The following is a 23,706-nucleotide window of genomic DNA, read 5'->3' as shown; positions in this document are numbered from 1 at the left end:
TCCAGAGCTGTGTTACTGTGCCACTGTGTGTTACTCCTCTTTCCCCAACAAATCTCTTTTGGGTTATTTATTGTGCAGATGCTGTTTGCTCCCCTGCTGTTTGCTGTGTGGACAAGGAGGGAGGCTGAGGTGTCCCAGATTTATTTGACTTTACTGTCCTACAGCAGCTATGAAAGGATTTTCAGCCTGGGGTTAACTGCCTCAGTTCCCAGGTATTTCTGGAGTTATGACAGGGTGGAAATTGCTGTCAAGAAACTTTTTCCACCTTTTTTTCCCTGCCTTTTCCTTCTTTCTTCTGTGTTTTATTGGTTTCTACAAAGAATAATTCCACCCATGCTCCCATGCTGGTTTTCCTGGGTGTGTGATGCAGAGGCCACTGGTATCTCTGACTCCCTTAGGGGGGGATTGTATGAAACTTCCCATCTTGAAGTATTTCTTATCACTTCTGAGGCTGTTTAGCTTTGCAAAGTAGAAGTTTGATCCATAGCCCAGGCCTTAGAAAGGAGAATCATGGTGTGAATGGAAAAGTGGAGAGATAAGTTTCTGGAGTGGAGAAAGGCCCCAGATGCTTTGTTATGAGAATGAAATGAAATTATGTGAGAGTTTCTTCTCTGGAATCTCGACCCAGGTCTTGAGTAATAGCAGAGAGCACGGCTGGGACGTCCCTTCTGCTCTCTTCAGAGCTGGGAGGGGAATCTGTCCCCTCCCACTCCCCACCAATATTTTCACCAAGGAGAAAAGGGCTTTGTGGGTTTATATTTGGAGTTTCCCCTCTTGGCAGGTTAATCTGTCAAAGGGGATTTCTGGAAGTGCAGTTTGCCCTTGCAGAGCTCAGGAGCTGCTTCTCTGGGAGCAGCTGGGAGGTGCCTTTGCCCTTTGGGATGGGGCTGACACGCAGAAGGTGAAGAGCAGTTTCTCCTCCCCATGCAGGTGCCTCCTGGGAGCAGAAGCACAGGAGGGCATCCCTTGGCTTCTCTGAGCTACTTTCCCACAGTGTCTTGCCTGGAAGGGAGGTTGTTTCTGATTTGGGAATAGCTGAAGCTGGGCACTGAGGTGAGGACATCTCAGGAATATAAACATGTATTGAACTATTGTGTCTAAAGTCTGTAAACATTAAAAATCACCAGAGTGGAGCAGATCCTCAAAAACTTTAAACACTGGATTTTTAATGACTGTTTCATAGAAGGCACAAGTTGGAGTTTTAAGGAAAAATGGCAAATACACATCCCAAAATGAATGGTTTTCTATTGTTGAGGTTATTCGTTCCTGCAATGCTCCTGTGACCCTTGCTGTGGGTTTGTGGGACTGGGTGGGGAGGCAGAGAAGATTTCTGGGCTGGAGAGGTCCAGACAAACACGCTGACCACTTTCTGTGAAATGTTGGTCTCTTGAAGCAGGAGTTTCCTCTTTGAGAAGCTGCATTTTGAACAGCTCTGGCTGCTTTTTAAAACCATGCACCCCTCCATGCCACAGCAGCCTTTGGGGAGGCAGTGCCTGTAGGAAACTGGTCCAGCAGCGCCCTGCATGGACACAGCAGTGGGAGCTGTGGCTGCTTTTGGGCAGACCCAAGAGGAAAAAGGCAGATGTGGATTTTAGGGACAGGATGTGAGCTGGGGCTCCATCCCACTGCCCTGCTCCTCTGCTGCTCCCATCAGAGCACCCTGGGTGCCCATTGCACACACACATTCATGTGTGCCTGATGCCAGGTGTGTTTTGTAGCAGCAAGGAATTAACTGGGAAAGTTTGTCCAGGGAAGGCTGGTCTGGTGTGAAAGGATGTCAGGAAAGGGAAATAGGGAATTCCCAGGCATAGTTTGGTTGAGGAAAAAGTGTCTGGGATCGCCTTGTTCTGCAGTTGGGCTGTTCCCAGCAAATGTCAGTCTTAGAGCAGAATACTGAAGTGCTGTGCTCTGCAATCCTCTGATTTTCAGTTTGGTTTGGTTTAGGAAAAAAAAGGAAAAAAAATTTCCACCTAAATTAAAATACTTTTGATCTTTGTCTTTCATTGAACTTTTTGCTTCAGAGAGAATAGATTAATAAACACTTTCAAATGGAAAAACATAGTTTGGAAAGGTTCCCCTTTCATCTTTAACACAGAGCTTTAATGCTAACCGGAGTTTGAGTAGGCTGTTCCCCCATTCCTTTTCCCTCGCTTTTTTTTTTAATCTTAACAACAATAACTTTGCTTTTATTGTGATCATGCTGGCCTTTACTGGTCACTTTTTATTCTTTCCTTTTTTATTTTGAAGTCAGCACGTTAAAAAGAAAAAAAAATCGCAATGTTATTTTAATCAGACCAAATGAAAGAGCAAATCAGAGCGAGAATTTTAATCTGCCCCAAGCAAAACTGCCTTGTACATCTGTCATGTTGGGATTAGTGGAACTCTTTAAAGAAGCTGCAGACTTTTTAAACAAAGTATTAAACATTTGTGACCTGATTTCCATTCTTACAATATTCTCATTAATAAGAGTGCAGGCTGAAAAGACATCTGTTAGGTCCTATTTGTTTTAAGAATATTAAAGGCTAATAAGAATATTGGAGAGTGGGGGTGTGTGTGGGGAGGGGAGTTTAAGTGTAATATTTAGAGCCAAATCACAGATCTGCAGTTTTCCAAAGTGATTTTGAGTCTAACTTGGTGCAGGGCAGACGGAAACACAAATCTTGGACTTTGGATGCTCTATGTTGTTGTTTGTGATTGATTTAGGCTGATGGTGCTTGTGTGAGCCTTCCCTTTGGGCTGGGAGCTTTGCCATCCCTGTTTAGGGAGTGGAGAAGGGGAAACTCTGCCTTTCCAAGATAAAATTTAGGCTGAAATGGTGCAGAAGCAGAGATGCAGTCTTAAATTGTACACAAACAAAACTGGGGTGTGTGTGTCACCTGCACTCACCCAGTGCTGCTTTGGACTAGCCAGGAAGCAGAGTGGAGAGGGAGTGAAAATGTCCTTCATGGGCTTGCTGCTTGTTTTTTGCTGAATGGGAAGGCAGTTAGAGTAAATGGCCTGGCTTGGGCCCCTAAGGAAAAAGTAAAGCCAGGCATGTGTTGGGTAAAGCACTCGCTGAAAGAAGCCTTCAGCATTAATGTGCATGTATGGTTTAAGAGAAGGTTGCTGTCGACTGCAATCTTTGCATCTTGTTTATGCTTGCTGGGTAAAATATTAACTAAAGCATCTGAACATAAAGTTCTGGTGTGAAAGAATATCAGCAGGGGAGAGCCATATGGTGCCAGGCTGCTAACAAAATACCAAACGCTGGAGATTCCTTTTTGCAGAAGCCTGAAAACTCTCGTTCCCATCCATAATACATGAGTTCACGCCTTTGATTACTCCAAACATTAGTCCAAGTGGTGCAGGAGTCTCTTTGGAGCTTACACAACTTAGGGCACGCTGTGCTCTTCCCCCCTCTTCCTTTACATAAAAGAAATCGATGTTGAGCTGTTAAGATACAAATATCCAATATGCTGTAAGACAATATGTTTCTGAAAGTGCTGCGTAAGCTGCCTTCCCTCTAATTAAATATAAACTGCAGCAGAGACTCGCCTTTCTTCGTTCCTCTGCTTGAAATTGTTTGGCAAGCATGTGGCTCTCCCTAGGACAGCATCTGCAAGCGAGGCTGGTGCCAGTTTTGGGGAAGCCTCTTGCTCCTTGTGGGTGCAATCAGAACCTCTCTGATCAGTGCTGGGGGCTGTGATTGTCTCTCTGAGCAGCAGCTGCCAGGCTGGTTTATCTGAGCCCTCTCTGCAAGCCCAGGGTCGGGTGTGTTCAGCAGCAAAGGGCTCAAACCCAGCATTAGGAGGATTCCCTTGGTGAATATTATTATAAGGTACAAGAGGGCTCAGGGGAGCTTTCATGCACACAGTACTTAAAATGCTAGTTATAGCAGGCAAAATCTATAGGTGACAGTCTGAGGACTTTTGAAAATCTCTCTTCTTTTAAAGAATCCCTTGAAACAAACAATTTGATATTGAACAACTTGTGCTTGTCACTGGGCTCCCTGAGTGTGGCTGGTTGAGGTTTGTGGTGAGCACCTGAACACCTACAGAGTGCAGAGAAAGCTCCCCAGCAGCTGCCTTTGGTTAACCCACATTTCAGAGCTGGAGCCTTTCCCTGCTCCTGGTGTTTCTGCAGGTCTGGGGGTTGGAAGGCAGTGGCTGTCTGGCAGCCATGGCTCTGGAGCCAAAGCTTGCATTTGAGTCACCTATTTCAGCTCTTGGACATCCAAACCCTCTGGTAGCACATCAGGTTTAGCACCTAAATGCAGAATTAGGCTTTCCTTTTAGCACTGGCTCTTCCCATTGTGGCTGTGTGGGCAATGAAGGGTGATGGAATGGAATGAAGTCAGTGCCAAAATGCTGCTGGCTGAATGTTTGGCAAAAATTTTACGACAGGGAAGGGTTAAATTTGCAATACTGTGTCCCAAAGAAAGGCTGCTCTGGTGAGCTGCTGGGATAAGTGAAGGTGTCAGGTGGGCTTTGAGAGAAGTTGTCTGATTTCAGCCTAAAACTGAATTCTAGTGGGGCTTGAAGCCTAAATTGAGCCTTCCTGAGGGACATGTGTTTAGTCCCTGCTCCCAAATGCCTGTGTGAGAATGAGAGGAAAATAAATGAATTCATTTCCATAGCAAAGGAAAAAATATTCTTTATTTGTATGAAATCAAAATCTTTGGGTGGGTGAGATTCTGGGTGAAGTTAGGTTGGGTGAAATTAGCCCAACTTGAGTGGCTCTGCAGAGAGGAAAGGATTCACCCCTCTAAAAGCTGATGTGGTCACAAGCACGTCTGGAGTCCCAGCTTCTCCTGCTTTTGCATACATTTCTCTTCCATAATTCTGAAGATTTGCATCTAGCAAGCTTCTGGCAAGTGGAGTTAAAGGTTTGTTTGTTGCCCTCAATATTTTGATGTAATTAGTCAGTGAGCAACTCACTGCTTTTGCCCAGAGAAACGCGCTCTCCAAGAACACAAGTGACAGGAGAGGATTAATAGCCTTCTGGAGAGAGCTGCTCCGTTTTTTATTTAATAAAAAAGGAGAAAAAAATAGTGCCTGGGAGCAATGTTGTTGCTTTAGAAAAAATGACATTTGAAATGGTTAACTCTGCCTGTGGTGTCTCAGCAGAGCACAGAGTTGTCAGCTCCTGTCCCACATTCCCTGGAAACTTTCATCTCCCTCTCATCATGGAGCAGCTTTCCTGGTCCCAGGGAGGCAGGCTGGCTGCTCCTGCTGCACTCACCCACCCTGCAAGGACACCCTGCCAGAAAGGGGGAATTGGGAGAAAATCATTTGGAGAGGAGAGAAACTTCCAACTTGTGGGATGTGAGCTGGAGCTTGGCTGTGGAGCCTGGGGGTGACTGCCCTGCTGGGGACTGTGGGCTCCCTCTGCTCATGGCTCAGTTTTGGGGCAAAAGTGGTGCAGCACAGAGGGCTCAGCCTGAAAGAGGCTGGAAGTGGGGGTGAAAGCTGCTCCAGCCTCACCCTCCTTCTTGCTGTCCCTGCGTTTCATTCCCAAGCAAGTGAAGGCTGCAGGAAGGACAGAAAGGTATCACTCGCCTCTGTTTAATTTCAATTACACAGAGCCCGCAGGAGAGCTCAGAGCAGTGCCAGCAGGGCTATAAACTCCACATATCTGATGATTCTCCTTTTTTTTCAGGCAAATGGTGCACAGCAGCCGCCCCATTCAGCAGCAATAATCCTGGGGGGCTGTGACACTCATGCTGCAGTGCTGACTGCTGTTTAATGAGCTGACCCTTCAGAAGGCATTAATTGCCTCATTTCGTGGTGGGCAGCGTGGCACCCTGTGCCTGCCCCTGGTCTGGGGGTTCTGCTGAGGGAATGGTTTGGTTTGAGTGTGCCAAGGCCAGGAGGGGGATGCTGGTGGGGGCTGAGAGCCAGCAGGCACTGAGCAGAGCTGCCTCGTACCCCTGGGGAGTTGTTGCTGCACGATGATCTCACCTCCTTTTATGCCTTATTGCTTCTGTCTCCCTGACTCCATATGACACACGCTTACGTGTCAACTTTTCACTTCTTATATGGCAGCAGAGAGAAAAGGCTTAATATCGTAAAGACAAGCTGGCAGCTGGGAAGTCGCCCATTTAGTCATCTACCTTTGCGTCAGAGGCACTGCCAGCCCCTTCCCTGGCTCTGCCAGGCAGCCTCTCCCTCCTCTGCCTGGCCTGGTGTCACATGTGCTACAAATCCCTGTCAGGAAAACACCTCCCTGAGCAAACAGAGTCCCATGCTGGGGAAAAGGCAGCTTGTGTTCCACAAACACATCTGTGTGCCCAGCTTGGGCTAAATTTGGGCAGAAACAATGTGGGGTTTTGTTTAAGCTTTTGGGATTTTGCGGTTGTTTTTACCCAGAACCTACAGGGCTGAGGGTAAAGTGTCATAGCAGATCCAAAATAACTTGGGCTGTGACAATCAGCACTGGGGCATCCCAGGAGGTTTGGAGCTCAGAAGAAAGCCAAGAATCATTGACAGATAAATCTGTGGATGGCTGAAGTGGCAGAGGAAAGACCAGTTCATATTTTCCCTTTCTTCTACTCTTTCCCTACACACTGGGGAAATCTGTATTTGTAATTGCTGCTCAGAAGCAGGTGCTGAGCCTGTGCTGCCTCATCCCAGGGAGGTTGTCTGTAGCTGGCTTTTTACATTTGGCTTCCCCTTAGTGCTCAGCCTTGTGCAGGCACTGTGCTTGGGCTCTCTCTTCTCCCATCCCTTGGTTTCCAAAGTGATGATGGAGTGGTTTGGCTGCAGTGTGTTAGACACTCGAGCTGGATCAACACCTCCAGCTCAGTCTGACACCCATCCATGCTGAGAGTACTTCCCTGTGCAGGCTTACAGCAGCTGTGGGAAGGGAACTTTGGTTTCAGCAGTTGCTGATGCCTTCTTTCACCCCCCAACTTGTTGGGGTGGGCTTGTGTACCAATTTGGGGACAGCCCTGTCCCCTGCCCACAGGTGAGGAGATGCACAGGGGCTGGTGCTGTGACTGCTCTTGTGGTGGAGGTGGAAGCTGCTTTCCACCAGAGGTGTCCCAATAGCTGGGAGAAAAAGAGGGGATTAGGGAAAAAGAATTAGGGGAGTCTCGGAGCTGAAATCCCCAGTTCTTATTTGTTCCTCTGAATCCCTGTGGCTCCTTTCTCACCAGCCCCTGCTCCAACCACCCTTCTCCCTGTTCATCTTCAGGCCCACAGCCCTAATGCTGCCCTGGAGCCCCTCTGTACAGCACAAAGAGCACACACAGCCCTGAAGGTCGTCCCAGACCTCCTCAGGTGGGGAAGGACATCCTTGCCCAGCACCTGCACTGCCAGTGACACACTCCTTGTTCCCGTTCTCACCCTGGCTTGCACAGGTTGTTTTCCCACTCCTGAGGGCTCCTGATCAGCAGCACCACGAGAAGGATTTTACAAGACCTTTGTAACCTCACCCTGAGCCATCAGGTGGTTTCCTTGAGCAGAAACTCTCTTGGGGCTGCTTCCTTCCCTCTAGTCCAAGACGTGCTTGTCCAAAAGCATCTCCAAGAATTTATCCCCACTGAATTCTCCTGCTGGTGTTTCGACACGTTGGCTCCACAGAGGCTTTCAATTTGGTATGAAAAGTAATTATTGCCAGGGTGCAGTTTAGCTGTTGTGTTTTACAGTGCTGGTAAGGTTAAAAGAAATAATAATAATAATACAAGAAAGACTCAGCCAGAGTAACTGCCTGCAACATGCTATTTGCATTTTTAAGGAAATACTTCTTTGAGACAGCTTGGGTGAAAGGTCGGCATTTGCATATAAATGGAAAAGAAAGTGTGTGATGCTGGAAGTTACATCTATATTATTTTCTCAGCAGTGAGCTGCTGTTCTGGAGATTAAGGGACGCCGTTTGCATTTGGCTTTTGTTGAATAGAGAAGGTACCAGGAAAGGCAAATTAGAATAAAATAATGAGGGAAATGTGCAAGAAGAAAGAAGCAACATCCTGTTTCTGAGAGATGCTCTCCTGCATGCCTGACACCTCACACGCCTGCTTGCACACGCGCTGGGCACGCGTGGATGAGTGTGGCTGAGAGGGGCTCCCTTTGCGTGTACAAAAGGAGGGATGCTGGGGAGGGGTCCCTGCTGTGAATAAGCCTGGCAGAAGGGAGAATGATGGTGCTCATCATTTGGAAGGGATATGCTGGGGTTTGCATGTTGGTTTTTTTTTTTTTAAATATTGTTATTTTCTATTTTCATCAGGCTCAGGTATGTCTGGGAAGGAATTACCAGCCATCTCAATGAGTTTCCTTCAATTACTCTAGGAACATTCAGTTTGTGACTGGCAGGGCAAAGGCAGGAGGCAGAGAAATCCACAACTCAGGTCTTGCTCTTGCCTTGAAGGGATCCACCCTGGCTGAGGGATTTTCCTGGCCCTGCTGCTGCCCTGGGCCTTGGAAACACCAAAAGGATTCTCTGGTGGAGAGCCCCATTGCTTTGTTTCCCCTCTTGTTGGTGGCCTCCCTTGCCACACTCTGAGCAGCTTTGTGCTCTGACAGCTCCCCCACGGAGCTGGGGGAAAATGGGATGTTGAACAATGTTCACTCTTTAATCTTTTTGATCAATACTTAAGAACACCGTGCAGACAGCAGCGGAGCTGTGGGCACGCGGCTTTTGTTCCTCTCTGAAGAGTACACAAGTGGTTCAAGGATGGAAAGTGAAAAACACCTCCTTTTATACCTTCTGCTGTGTCCTGCTGCTGTGTGCTGTGCTGCTGCCACTTGCTAGGAAAAGAAAAAAGGCTCTAATAAAAAACTCTTATTAACTGGCCGTGAACACTGGAGCATGAATATTGCTCCTAATGAGGAGACACCGCAGCCTCATTTGCTTCCCTTGCATTGTAGGTGCACAGGGCTTCAGCTCCTGCAGCCCTGGGTGACACAGAGGAACAGGAGGGAATGTTGGTCCTTTCCTAGAGTACAACTTGCTGTGCAGAGGTTTGAAAAGGACCCCAGATGAAGGGTGGCACAGCCATCAGCAGGGTCTGGGGATGGCAGGTCCCATGGCAGGGTGATGCCTGTACCCTGCTCCTGGTGAATTTTGAGCTTGCTAATGAGCCCCAGCACTGAGGGTTTTGCTCCCTCTCCAAGGAGCAGTTTTCCATGCTTCTTCACATTGCAACGTGTTTTTGTGTTTGGGAAATCTGAATCATTTTGTGATTGAACTAGTTTCTCACTGTCCTGTCCTGGAGCTGTAGGGAAGGGGTGATTCCCTGATTCCCTGTTCCCATCAAGGACCTGACAAAGAGTTCAAGAGCATGCAAAGGTGCCAGGTATGACAGGACAAAGCATGAGCTGGCAGGGCTGAGGTGAGGACAGGGCTGACACAGTTGCCAGCATCAGAAGCAGGATGAGCCCAGAGGTGAGGTGGCAGGGGCTGGGAAGGAGGACATGAGTCACTTGTGCTTCAGGCAGTGCTGGAGGAGAGAGCCAGGCAGGGGATGCTTCCTGGGCTGCAGGAATGGCTGGAAGGAGAGAGACTGGAAATGGGGAAGCAGCAGCAGCAGGGTGCTGGTGGTGACCTGCCCTCTTTCCCTTGGCACAGTCTGGTGCTCCCCTCCTGTGTCCTGTGCCCCAGGACCCGCAGAGCTGAGCAGGCTGTTCTTGGCTGTCAGCACTGAACACCTCGGAGCTGTGCTGGTGCTGAGCCAGTGGCTCAGTGTGTCAGCAAGGCACAAGCTGCAGGGGGCTGCTTGGCAGGGAAAGCACTAGAAAGGCTTGTTCCTACTGAAATCAAACCCTTCCTTATAATAAATAAAAGGTCAGAGTGTGCATCACAGATTGCATGACGTCACAGCATGTGGTTTGGTGGCAGGGTAGGCTAAGCCAGCACTGTGTGTTTGCTGGGGCGGTGGAACCACAAATGCAGTTCACTGGTGCAGTGAGTTGTTGGGTCTCTGGACAGCCATGTAGTGCTGCAAGGCACCCTCTGGCTCTGTGCTGCCCTGAGAGGAGCCACAGCTGGGAATGATGCAGGGCTGAGGGGCAGAGAGCTCATGAGCAAACTCTGAGCTGAGCAACACTGTGACAGGGTTGGGTCACCACAGCTCAGCCCCAGCTTTGAGGAGGAAACTGCCCACGACCCCTTCATTTTTCTTTTTATAGAGATTACAAAACATTGAGACTTCGTGCAGGGGAGAGCATCAAAGCTCAACATCCCCATCCCTGGAAGTGTCCAAGGTTAGGTTGGATGGGGCTTGGAGCAACCTGGGAAAGTGGAAAGTGTCCCTGCCCATGGCAGGGTGTTGGAATGAGATGAACTTTGTCCTTTCCAACCCAAAACATTTGATGATGTCCCTGGTGATTGCCCAGCTCCTCTCTAAACGTGATAAGGAAAACTATCTTCAGTTTAGCAAATGAACAAAGTAATCCACAATCCAGCCAGCCATGCTAGATCTCCCATCCATACATCCCATCTTAACTAATTATTAAATCATATTTGCTGATAAGTATGAGATGTAATATCTATTACACAGCTGTTAAACCTCAATTAATATGTTTTAATGATCAGTCGTTTACTGTGCAATATACAATTAACATCCGGTATTAGATCTTAAATTAAATGCGTGTTTGGGAAGCTAAATTTGCAGCACTGAACACAGCCCTGCTGCAGTAAACAGAGATAATTGCCTGGAATAGGCAGCATTCCTGTGCCCTGAGAGGGGGCTAAACCAACCCTCCTGGCATTGGAGATGAATGGAGGAGAATTGCTGGAGAAGCTGGGTTCTACTTGTTCAGTGTATTTTGATTCCTACAGAGGTTTTAATTCCTTTCCTTTGGAAAAAAGCACCCTGATGCAGAGCTGCTGTTCCTGCAATTGGGAAGGTTGAGGTGCGTGGGGTGCTGGCTCAGAGGGGTTTGTACTTGGTAAATGCTGGGCAGGAGCATGGGGCAATTGATTGTGCTGAGTCCTGGGGCTGTGTGAGGGTGTTCAGTGCTGCAGTTTGGAGCTGAGACTGAGGCCTTAAATCAAAGGTAAGGCTCATGTTACCTGCCAGCAGGAAAGCTCTCATTGCACCAAGGGTTTGGGGCAGTGCAGGGCAGTAAATTCACTTATTGGTGTTCTCCACAGCTGTGTGTGTGGGCAACAAACTGCAAAATCACAGGAACACAGAATGGGCTGGGTTGGGACCTTAAAGATCATCTTGTTCCAGTTTTCTGTAGTCGGGGACAACTTCCATGCTTGCAGACTGCTCCAAGCTCTGTCCAACCAATGTCCAGGCATCCAGGGGCAGCCACAGCTCCTCTGTGCCAGCTTGTGCCAGGGTCTCCCCACCCTCTGAATAAAAAACTTCTTCCTAACAGTGAACCTAAATCTCTAGTTTAGTTTTAAGCTGTTGCTCCTAATCCCATCGCTATTCATCCATGTAAATAGTTGCTCTCCCTATTTTGTGTAAAATGCAGGCATGTCAGGCAGCCAGAAGTGCAGAGGGGTGCAGCAGCCCAGGAGTGGCTTCTCCAGATTAGAGAAGGAGCAAAATTTGGTTTTGAGATTTTTCAAAAATTCACATAATATTTGGGGCCACAAAATGCTCCCTCTGATCCCAGACACTGCTGCAGTGTCTGCACTGAGAAGAGGGCCCACATTGTCTGGTGGGATGCTGCAGGATCAGCCTGCTCTCAGCATGCTGCTGCCTCCTTAACTCAGGATTCACCTTTCCTGTGAAAAATGTGCCTGAACAAAAATGAAGAAAAATTTTCCTCCCTTCTTTTTTCTTTTCTTACTCTTGGAGGAACAAATGAAGATTGATATGTTTTTCCTCTAGTCTTTCAGTTTGAATATGCAGTGATGCATCTTACAAGGAAAGGAAGCCTTCACCCCCCCATGTTTTCTCTACAGAACCTTCCCCTCACCCATTACTTTGTACAGCAGGTGTAACCTCTGCAGAGATTTGGGGATGGGGTGGGGCTGCAGCTGGGGCTCCCCTGGCACTGTGAGCTCATGTGTGAGAGCTGACTGCCACCAGGCACCCCTCTCCTCATTTTCTATTCATCCTCACCCCAAATCTTCCTATGAGATTTGTTGTGTTTATTTCTGGGGGAATTTTCTGTGATTCTTTAGAGGGTTAAATTATTTTTTTTCCCGCCAAATTAATGCTTTCTTCTGTCTTTGGAAATGTGAAGTAAAACACACATGATTAACGCTCCAAATTGCTGTGGTGTCCCTCCCAAGGTACCACATCATCTTGTTTGGAGCTGGATGTGGTGACTCAAGCATTTCAAGGAACTTGTTCTTTTGTACCAGGATTCCACACGACTTGCAATGCTTTGGTGCACAGCTGTAGATATCCCAGAGGGGGACAGATAGATTCAAGGTTTGGGAAGAACCTCGTTTGGCAGAGCATGGTGGTACCTTGTCATGAATGGGGAAAAGCAGCCTAAGACTGATTCCAGTGTTGATAGAGGTGCCTTGATGGGGAAAAGCAGCTCTAGTGTGTGCCCCAGTCCTGCCTGGATGATGGCACTTATGAGGAGGGAGGTGGTGGGGGAAAGCTGCTGCTTTCCTTTGGGATTGATCCATCAGACCAGCTGAGCATCTCAGCAATTTTCCAAGGGTGTGTGGATTCACGTGCTGTGGGCTCTGAGCTATCACTGTCCAACCTCAGTTCCAGGAGGGGACCCCAGATTATGCCATTCCCTCTGGGATCTGCTTCCCATGGGCTGATAAACATATTTAAAACATTATCCCACAGCTGCTCGTGGGTGGCCCAGGCAGGGGTTAACAGACCTGTCCTTCACACAACCAGAGAGCTTCATTTCTGCTGAAGCCAGGATCCAGAGGGAGGTGGGAAGGGCAGAGCCAGCAGTGCAAGCTGATCCTCCCCGGAGACCAGATGCATTTAAGCAGCATGGAATGGAGGAAATCTGATTCCAGTGTTGACAGAGCTGCCTTGGCCATTCCAACTGGGCTGAGGGGCTGGAGCAGGATGGAAGCTCTGAGCTGCTGTGGCCAACACACCCTCAGCCAGGCCAAGGCTCCTTGTCCCAGTACTCAGTCCTTTCTAACCTCTTGCTTAAAGGGATGAAGGCATGGGACATCGGGATGGGGCCTTTGGCAAGGATAGGGTGCCACTTTGAGCCAGATTAGCCGCAGCAGCTTCCAGAATTCACCCAAGAAAACAGGCCCAGAGAGGATGAATCTGCACGTGCTGCTAAATTTTCCTCCTTGTGGTCGAGTCTCATGACATCTCATCCTTTCAAAAATCTTCTAAGCTGTCTTTCAGGTTATCCAGGATCCATTGTTTGTACAGTTTAACCCCCCCTTTGCTCCTGCCCCTACTGCATCCCATAGAGGATGCTGCTGTTTTAAAATGTGCAGATGGATGAAGGATGCTGAGGGAAATGCTTTAGATAAGCAGGCAGGCAGTGCTGACCTATGAATGTGCTATTGAAACATCTTTATTTCTTCTTATTTGATATTTCCCCCCTCTGTTCTCCTTTCTTCTGTCCATTTCTAGCTTATTTCCCTCTTTTTCTTTAGTTTTCGTCATCTGCTTGGCCATCTGTGCCTCCCCACTCCCTTTCCTCAGAGCTTCTCCAAAGCAGAATAATGTTTCAGCAACTCTTGGATTTTTTCTGCAAGCCTTGAGCCTTTTCTGAAGGTCCAGGCCAGAGCAAAGTGCTTTAAACATGGTTTGGAATCTCTAACACAAATGATTCTCCTGTGACACCTAGAGAAGTCCCCTCAGCTGCCATCTTGGCTTCAGAACAGCTCTTTTAGGACAAATACATAAAGGGGACTGACAGCCACCTATCTTAAGAACAATTTTTGATGTACATCACCCTAAGATTGAATTATCTCAGTGTTTCAATGTTAATTTTCAACTGTTAACAGTGTTTTCCAAATGAAGACTGAGCTGAGCAGAGCTGCAGTGTTTGGGGTAGGCTGAGGGTGGAAATCCTTTATGGTTTGGGCTCTTGGCCTTGGCACAGCACCCTGGGGTCCTGCTGGAGGCATGGAGACCCTCAGGATCTGAATGGCCATTAAAGAAATCAGGCAGGGAATAAAAACTGCATTTCTGCCTCTGGTGGGTGATGCTGAGGGGGGCTGGGCTGACTCTGGGTCCTGACCTTGTTTTCCTCTTTCCCTGCCCAGAAAATGAGTTTCGGGGTGAGCTGCTGAGCCAGAGGTGGACCTGTGGAGAGAAGATCAGCAGCTGCGAGGGAGCCGCCGGCCTGCACGGCACACGCATCAAGGTGGGCGCACAACTAAGGACAATTTTAGGACAGTGACCCCTCCATCCCATGAGCTGGCCATGGGACAAGGGCCACATGTGCTCCAGCTCCTTCAAGACCAGCTGCTCCTGGGGGAACGGAGCCTTTCCGGTGCCCACAGAGTGATGGGCAGCTCTTGGAAATCTCTGTGTCCTCGCTCCAGCCAAACCTCCTGTGCAGTGAATCCGGGCAGGGAGGGCTTCCAGCTGTCAAAGTTTGGCTTGGAGTCCAGATATTGAAATCTCTGCCTTCCTCTCCGGTGCCATCCTTCAAGGGTGGCTCAGATCTGGGTATTTAGGTCACTCCCAGCCCTGTTAAAAGAGGCTCTTTCTCCAAGGCGCCGGCTGGTCGGAAGGAGCCCCTCGAACACCAGGTGAAGCTGTGGTGCCTTTGGAGGGGACAAGCGAGTCATTCATCCCCACCGGGACCCTGGACAGCTCCCGGGGCTCAACACAGCCACTCATTTACTGCTGCAGCTGTGGCTGATGAAAGAGGTACAGCCAAGGCTGTCAAACCTCCCGGCAGATTCACTGCCAGCAGATTAGGAAGCTTTAATTAAGGAGAGAACTGGGCTGTTCACTGCACAAATGGTGCTTCCTGTCCTATTTTGGCCTCTCAGTAGTCAGGCACCCTCTCCAGTGAGTGGATGGACCCACCTGGGTGATAAGGAAGCTTCCTTAGGTGACTGATGTTACCAACTCTTCCTGTATCGCTAGATAAAATAAACCCTGGGAAAATTCCAGACCAGCAAAAATCCACACTTAAAAACATCCTTCTTCCCTAACAAGCTGTCAGCTGCATGCAGGTGTCGCCAGGAAAGCTCACACCTTCTTAGAAAGCAGAGTAAGCAGTTGTTGCTATATTTAAAATGAGCTCAATTAAGGCTTTTCTATTGAACCTGCCAAATAAGCACTTAGGTTAGATTTAATAAGATTGTCGTATGTTAATAAAGTAATGATTACAAAAGGTAACATTCCCAGTACCTGGCGCTCATCTGGTGCTCTGTCTCTAACAAGCACATCACGAATATTTAACCATTTCTTGCAATCCTCAGCTCTGCTTATCTGTGTTTTATCTGAGTGCCTGGCTCAGGGGTGAGAGGAGGAAATGGGGAGGGGGAGTCTGAAGGGAGCCTGGATATTGTGCAGCCCTCTTACCTCATGGGGGGAGAGGTCCTGATCACTCTCTAACCTTTGGATCTGCATTGTGTGCACATGCTTGCACTTCTCTGTGTGCTCATAAATATATATTGTATTTAAATGCAGTTTTTCATGCCAGTCACAGCTCGTAATCCACAGGATGCACAGCGGTGAAGGACAATGGGATGTGGGGCACGTTTACTTATTTACTTTTGCCTCTAAAGAAGTCCAGGCATGGGATAAAATTTCCCATGACAGGTTTGAAATGAGATCTCTGCAGTGCTGGGGAGAGCTGATCTCTGCATGGAGCCAGCTGAGCCCAGACACTGCTGCCAGGGCTCGTCCTGGACCATGGTGTCTGGTGGCAAAAATGAACTTTTGCCTCCCAAATCCCTATTGTCCTGTGCCATTGGGACCTAGCTGGGAGGCAGATGAATAGCAGGTGGGTTGTTGGTGAGGGCTGACTGCCGTCAGGACAGGTAGGGCGGATGGTGGGGGGGCCGCCAGAGCCCATCCCTACTGTCCCCTTCGCAGAGATCTCATCAATCCCCCCACATTGTGCCACCCAAGGATAATCTCATGGAAAAGGCAGCTGGCTTATCACAGAGCTGGAAAACAATGAGATTGAAGAACTACAATTATTTCCCCCCCTCTTCCCTACCCCTCCTCTTCTGGCACGAGAGCCATCGGCACGTACGGAGCCACTCGGGTCTCGCCGGCATTGGGACTGCGCGCTGCAGCGCTTCCCAGGAGTGGAGAGGAAGGTGTGTGTCAACTCCAACCACGGCCCCTGCAATCAGCCAGCCTAATGCTGGGCTGTCAGAGCCGTGGAGGCAGCGGTGCAGCTGCGCCTGTGTCAGATGTGATGCTCAGGAGCAGCTTTTCTGCTCCGCTTCCCCCGAGTGTGGAGGATGCTGCTGCCATCGCGGCAGCGCTCGGGAAGCGCTTCACTCGCAGCACTGGGTGATTCTGGGGGGGGGCTGGACCCTTTCTGCAAATGCAAAGTGACAGCACGGCTTCAGGAGGATGTTTGTGACACAGCTGGAGTGTCAGATTCGAGGTGGGTACAAGCTGTGGGTTTGCATCTCGACATGTCAAGGCAAAATCCTCCCCCCTCCCCGGCTCGGAGCCGGGAACACCGTGCAGGGTGTCCTTTCCTGGAAGCAGTCAGAGCAAAAGGCAGACGGGAGCTTATTCAGCTGAGAACAGGACTCACAATAGGTGGAACGTCAGGAGGATTTAAATCAAGCAGCTAGGAAGACCCTAAAGGAAGGAGAGGGAAAAAAAACCCCTCTAATCTCAGTGTGGTTATAAAATAGCAGCTGAGAGCTACTACTGAGCCTTTTTTAAAAAGTAGAGGCACACTGTTGATCAAGAGTATTTCTTCTTCCTTCACCCCTTATTTATTTATTTTAGAAATTCACAGCTAGAGAAGGTCCAGCAGGACAAAGTCCTCCTCATTTTCTGCAATGAACAAAGATGCCATGGCACTTTATGGTGAGGAAAGAGGAGAAATTTAGAGACCCAGATCCAGGTCTCTCCACCTGTGTTCAGCCTTCAACAGCCAAGGAGGAATTCCTCATAAAAAACAAGGGAGGAGAAATCAGGATAGGCCATTCAAACCCATTCTCACTGAGAGGCAGTTTTGCTGCCTTTTCCCTTGAGGAGCTAAAGAAGGGACTCTTTGGATCTTCAAGAGGGGAAGGACCAAGCAGAAAACCCCTTTTCAACAATTCTGTAGGAAAAAATGTCATTTCTTCTGGCATTTTCCTTCTGCTGCTAGGCAAACATAAGTTGGGGGGGTTTTAAAAACTAAAAATAGAGGCACTGTGTGTCTGTCTGTCCCTCTAAAGCTCAGATGCTGCTTCTTGCAATTGGCATTTTGCTACATCTACAAATGAGCACCGATGGAAGCTCTGCTGCTATCAGTGTAAAATAAATATTCCTGCTGAATCCTCACCTCCCTTTGTCCAGCTGAAGGGTTTTTCAGCATGTTTATTTTCTCTGAGCTCCGTGGTGCTCTTGAATACATATAAAGTATTACTGCTGACCGGGGGGAATTTCAGCAGGGCCTTTAATGGCAGATTTGCATAGAGCTGTCGAAGCCCAGGCACACCTGGGCATCAGCACGTGCTGGGCTCCCAGTGGGTTTGTGCTCTGTTATGTTCCTCGGGCTTCCAATGCAAAGGAAATATGTATTAAGACAAGAAGGAAGAAGAAAATGTCAACCCTGTTGGTACTCCATAAAATGAAACTTCAGATCCATGCTGTATTGCTGTCTTGGCAGCAGAACAAGACCTGGGCTGTAGAATCTGGCTGTTAAAATTCACACTGTGCTCAGGTTAAACTCTTTTTCAAGTTTATCTGTCTGAACATCATTGATTTAACTCTGCAGCATTGACAAATTATCATTAAAACTTGTATTATGCTCATGTCAGGGAGCTCCTTAGTGAGGATAAATAGGATAGGGGACATCTCTTACTTTTAGAGAGAAATGTCTAGGTTTAGAGCAAATTTGGGGAAGAATCCCCCCAAAGGAGCTCTGGTGGGAAAAGCAGATCCAATCGGCCCCTCCCCCCAACTGGTCCGGGAGGAAAGAAAAATACCTCCTTGGAGAAAGGTGGAAAAAAACCCCTGTTTATTAAACAATAAGACCAAAACAGTATCAAAACAATGAGACCCCTTGCCACTCTAAAAGAGATGACAAACTGAGAAAAAAACCCCGAGTTCAAGCAGCAGCTCACTCAGTCTCTGATCAGTCCCTCCGGTGCTGGAATTGTCGCAGGCCAGGCCTGGCCTGGTGGGCCACAACTGCAGCTGCCGGTGTTCTCCTGGGTGTTCAGTCCAGAGCAGTTCCAAGAGGTCCAAAGAAAAGGGAAAAAACAGTCCAGGGAACTTCTTTGCCTCAGCTAGCTAACACTAACTAAAAAGCAAAAGAAGAGCTCTCTGTCCCGCTGTCTGTCCGCAGACAACACAGTCAGGAGCAGGAATGTGGAGGAGTGCAGTGTCTGAAAACAAACTGCGCGCTTCTTCTCCCTCCCCCTTCACTCTCTGTAACACTCTTAAAGGTACAAAACTTATTATTATTCAGCATAAACAGAATGAGACGATTGGGGATAAAAGCATCATATAGTCAACCCAGGACATTCCACCCCTTATCCCCATATCGTCTGCTTACTACTAAAACTAATATAAATTCTAACTCTACAAGTACATACATGATACATCCATTATACAACTATACACAGACAATGGTAATAACATTCAGGAAACAGTGATATTTATACAGGTTTTATCCAACAATCAGGTCTCCCTGAGGTACACATCGTGTTCTTCCATCTTTTTGCATTATCCACCACGTGCAACCTGGTCCCTGAGCAAAGACAACCCCACGAATGGGTTTGTCTGTACTCGAGGCAGAATTGATCCACACAGTCTTCCTAACAAACCTCTGACATGTACCACTGGGACTTTGTCTCCATCTACTCTCTGCAAAGGCTCAGATTGGGCAGGGCCGACTCGGTTAGTAGAGCCTCGGGTGTTAACTAACCAGGTGGCCTTTGCCAGATGCTGATCCCAGTTCTTGAAAGATCCCCCACCTAATGCTTTCAATGTGGTTTTTAACAGTCCATTGTACCTCTCTACTTTGCCTGCAGCTGGTGCATGGTAGGGGATATGGTACACCCACTCAATGCCATGTTCCCTAGCCCAGGTGTTGACAAGGCTGTTCTTGAAATGAGTCCCATTGTCTGACTCAATCCTCTCAGGGGTGCCATGTCTCCACAGAACTTGCTTTTCCAGGCCCAGGATGGTGTTCCGGGCTGTAGCATGAGGCACAGGGTAGGTTTCCAGCCATCCAGTGGTGGCCTCCACCATGGTCAGCACGTAGCGCTTGCCCTGGCGTGTCTGGGGCAGTGTGATGTAGTCAATCTGCCAGGCCTCCCCATACTTGTACTTGGACCACCGCCCACCGTACCAGAGGGGCTTCAGTCGCTTGGCCTGCTTGATGGCGGCACACGTCTCACAGTCATGGATAACCTGAGAAATACTGTCCATGGTTAGATCCACCCCTCGGTCTCGTGCCCACTTATAGGTGGCATCTCTGCCCTGGTGGCCTGAGGCATCATGGGCCCACCGAGCTAAGAATAACTCTCCTTTATGTTCCCAATCTAGGTCTATTTTGGACACCCCTATCTTTGCGGCTTGGTCTACCTGATCATTGTTTTGGTGCTCCTCATTAGCTCTACTCTTGGGTACATGGGCATCTACATGGCGGACCTTCACAGGCAGCTTCCCTACCCTGGTAGCAATGTCTTTCCACTCTTCAGCAGCCCAAATTGGCTTTCCTCTACGTTGCCAGTTAGCCTTTTTCCACCTCTCCAGCCATCCCCACAGAGCATTGGCTACCATCCATGAATCAGTATAAAGGTAGAGCTTTGGCCACTTCTCTCTCTCAGCAATGTCCAGGGCCAGTTGAACAGCTTTGAGTTCAGCAAGTTGGCTTGATCCACCTTCTCCTTCAGTGGCCTCTGCCACCTGCCGTGTGGGGCTCCATACAGCTGCTTTCCACTTCCGGTTCATTCCCACAATGCGGCAAGAACCATCAGTAAAGAGAGCGTATTGTGTATCTTCTGCTGGCAGTTGGTTGTATGGTGGAGCTTCTTCAGCTCGTGTCTCTTCTTGTTCCCCTTCATCAGAGAGACCAAAGTTTTCACCTTCGGGCCAATTTGTAATGACCTCCAAAATCCCAGGGCGATTCAGTTTACCTATATGGGCGCGCTGAGTGATGAGAGCAATCCACTTGCTCCATGTAGCACTGGTGGCATGGTGAGTGGAGGGAACCTTGCCTTTGAACATCCACCCCAGCACGGGTAGTCGGGGTGCCAGGAGGAGTTGTGCTTCAGTGCCTATTACCTCCGAAGCAGCCTGGACTCCTTCATAGGCAGCCAGGATTTCTTTCTCTGTTGGAGTGTAGTTGGCTTCAGCCCCTCTGTAGCTTCGACTCCAAAATCCCAGTGGTCGACCCCGAGTCTCCTCAGGCACCTTCTGCCAAAGGCTCCAGGACAAGCCATGGTTCCCGGCTGCAGAGTAGAGCACATTCTTCACCTCTGGTCCTGTCCTGACTGGGCCAAGGGCTACTGCATGAGCAATCTCCTGCTTGATCTGTGCAAAGGCTTGTTGCTGCTCTGGGCCCCAGTGGAAAGTGTTCTTCTTACGGGTGACCAGGTAGAGAGGGCTCACGATCTGACTGTATTCGGGAATATGCATCCTCCAAAAACCTATGGCGCCTAGGAAAGCTTGTGTCTCTTTCTTATTGGTGGGTGGAGACATTGCTGTGATCTTGTTGATGACATCGGTGGGAATCTGACGCCGTCCGTCTTGCCACTTCACTCCCAGAAACTGGATCTCTTGAGCAGGTCCCTTGACTTTGTTCTTCTTGATGGCGAAGCCAGCTTTTAGGAGAATCTGGATAATTTTCTCCCCTTTCTCGAACACCTCTGCTGCTGTCTTCCCCCACACAATGATGTCATCAATATATTGCAAATGTTCTGGAGCCTCACCCTTTTCCAGTGCAGCCTGGATCAGTCCATGGCAGATGGTGGGGCTGTGCTTCCACCCCTGGGGCAATCGGTTCCAGGTGTACTGCACGCCTCTCCAGGTGAAAGCAAACTGAGGCCTGCATTCTGCTGCCAGAGGAATGGAGAAAAATGCATTGGCAATGTCTATAGTGGCGTACCACCTTGCTGCCTTGGACTCCAGCTCGTACTGGAGTTCCAGCATGTCCGGCACAGCAGCGCTCAGGGGTGGGGTCACTTCATTCAATGCACGATAGTCCACAGTCAATCTCCATTCTCCTTCAGATTTTCGCACAGGCCAGATGGGGCTGTTGAAGGGTGAGTGGGTCTTGCTGACCACCCCTTGGCTCTCCAGCTCTCGGATCATCTTATGGATGGGGATCACAGCATCTCGATTCGTTCGGTACTGTCGGCGGTGCACTGTTGAGGTGGCAATTGGCACTCGTTGCTCTTCCACCTTCAGGAGACCTACTGCAGATGGGCTGTCTGACAGTCCAGGCAAGCTGTTCAACTGCTTGACACCCTCTGTCTCTACAGCAGCTATTCCAAATGCCCATCTGAGTCCCTTTGGGTCTTTGAAATACCCACTTCGAAGGTAGTCTATGCCCAAAATACATGGGGCCTCTGGGCCAGTCACAATAGAGTGTTTCTTCCACTCATTTCCAGTCAGGCTCACCTCAGCTTCTACCAGAGTAAAATCCTGTGATCCCCCTGTCACACCAGCAATAGAAACAGACTCTGTCCCCACATGTCTCGATGGGATTAATGTGCATTGTGCACCAGTGTCAACCAAAGCTTTGTATTCTTGTGGTTCATATGTGCCAGGCCAACGAATCCACACAGTCCAAAAAACACGGTTTTCCCCAGCCTCTACCTGGCTAGAGGCAGGGCCCCTCTAAGCCTGGTTATCCTTCTTTCCCTGGGCATATGTCTTGGAGGTTCCTTCAAGGGGATCAAAAATATTGTCATTATCATCATATGTGACAGTTCGGTTACTAGCCACTGGAGCTGCTTCCCTTTTGGAACTTCCTCTCTGAATCTTCAGTTGTCTCACCCGTTGTGCCAGAGCAGAGGTAGGTTGTCTATGCCATCTCCTCATGTCTTCTCCACAATCACGCAAATAGAACCACAGCTCAGCTCGTGGGATGTACCTTCTCTCGCCGTCTGGGAACGTCTGCGTTGGGTACCAGAACCTCTGATCTGTACCGCCGAGATTTGGAGAAAGCTCTCTTTAATCTCCTCCCTCAGTTTCTTGTGACCCTCCTCTATCTTGTCCTCTAATTTTTGAAGACGTGTTTCCACCGCTGCGATTCTGGCATGTGTTGGGCCATGTACAGCATCTGCATATGCTCGGAGCTTCCTTGCCATGTCAAGCACAGTCTCACCCCTCTCATCCCTCTTCATGATGGCTAAGGCAGAGGCATATTCATGTGGCCCGAGTCGTACGAGTTTTCGCCACATCACAGACGTGCATGGTACTAAGTCTGGGTTCCTAGTTGTTACATCATCTGAGAAGATAATCTCAACCACGGCCATTTCTCTCAGGCGTTGGATCCCTTGCTCTATTGTCTTCCACTGAGTCTGCTGCATATAGAGATCGTCTGCACACAGGTATCTTTCTGCTACACTTCTTAGGACCCGTTCCCAGAGGCTCTGAGAGTTAGCCCCCCTCATCATTCCTTGGTCTATGACAGTATCCTGTGACAGGGATCCCAAATGCCTGGCTTCCGTGCCATCCAAAATTGTAGCCTCGCCTGCAGCATCCCAGAGACGGACCAGCCAACTAATTATGGATTCATCAGACCTTCGAGTGTAGTCCTTCCTTAGGCCACGAAGGTCCTTCAGGGAATAAGACTCAATATTTGCATCTGATCTTGCACCTGCTGCTTTGACTCCTGATTTTACGTCAGGAGGCATTGAGGTTCCTTCTCCTGTATCATCACCATCATCATCATCATCATCCACTGGTCGATCAGTTTTTTTCCGTGCGTTTCCCACTTCTAGTACTGGTAGCAACAGCCATGGGTTTAGATGCTGGCTTAGGCTCACTGTCTGGTCTAGCTGCTGGCTCTGAGCCTGGGCTGTTGGCTACAGCTTGAGTGACTGGGATAGCTGATTTATCTCCCTGCCCCCCTGCCTCTGTCTGCTGCCCAACAGTATCTAACAAAGTGCGATAAGCATAGGCCAGGGCCCAGCTTATTGCAATTAGCCTTTTCTCCTTAGAATCGTCATGGCACTTCTCCTTTAGGTATTTCCCCACCTCTGCTGCGTTCTGAATTTGTTCCCGTGGGAAATCCCAGTCTACAGGATCAGAAAATTCCTTCAGGGTTTGGCCTATATTTTCCCATTCTCCACCCCACTCAGGATTTTTCACGCCTGCATCTGCTTCTGGATCAGGGGTCTCACCAGCTCCTCTGGATATCTCAGCCCTCATTCTAGAGAAGCTGCAGACCATATAGAGGAAACTTACCAAATTAAATACCAGAAAGATGGTCTCTTTAACATTCAGGGGAAACTGAACATTCTCAAAAAGTGACATAACCGATCCAAAGGAGAAGAGGGAAAGGGAAGGCTGGAAAGTCTCATTCTTAGCTCCTCCTCTAACAGACTGAGTGTAGTTACTAATAAATTCCCAAAACATACCACTGGAATTGGGATGCAGGGTAGGATGAAGAAACCATAAACCATACATGCTGTAAACAGAGGTCAGTATCTTTTTGAACGCTTTATAAATCATTATCACCAAGGCCAGCACAACCGCTATTCCAATCCGTA

At 48.7% G+C, this 23,706-nt stretch overlaps 1 protein-coding gene across 5 annotated transcripts in view; it reads left to right on the top strand.

The window, feature by feature from the left end:
- Positions 1–23,706, top strand: part of MYT1 (myelin transcription factor 1) — a 71,391-nt gene that overhangs the window by 8,116 nt on the left and 39,569 nt on the right. For all 5 annotated transcript variants that reach the window (XM_064729870.1, XM_064729869.1, XM_064729872.1 and 2 more), the window contains exon 2: positions 14,098–14,198. In XM_064729870.1, coding sequence (XP_064585940.1) covers positions 14,098–14,198 — 101 coding nt within the window. The remainder of the gene's footprint in view (positions 1–14,097; positions 14,199–23,706) is intronic.

This window comes from Zonotrichia leucophrys, chromosome 20 (genome assembly GCF_028769735.1).
Source record: "Zonotrichia leucophrys gambelii isolate GWCS_2022_RI chromosome 20, RI_Zleu_2.0, whole genome shotgun sequence".
Classification (NCBI taxonomy): Eukaryota; Metazoa; Chordata; class Aves; order Passeriformes; family Passerellidae; genus Zonotrichia; species Zonotrichia leucophrys.
Note: the sequence above shows the minus strand (reverse complement) of the source record. Positions and strands in the feature narration are given on the sequence as shown.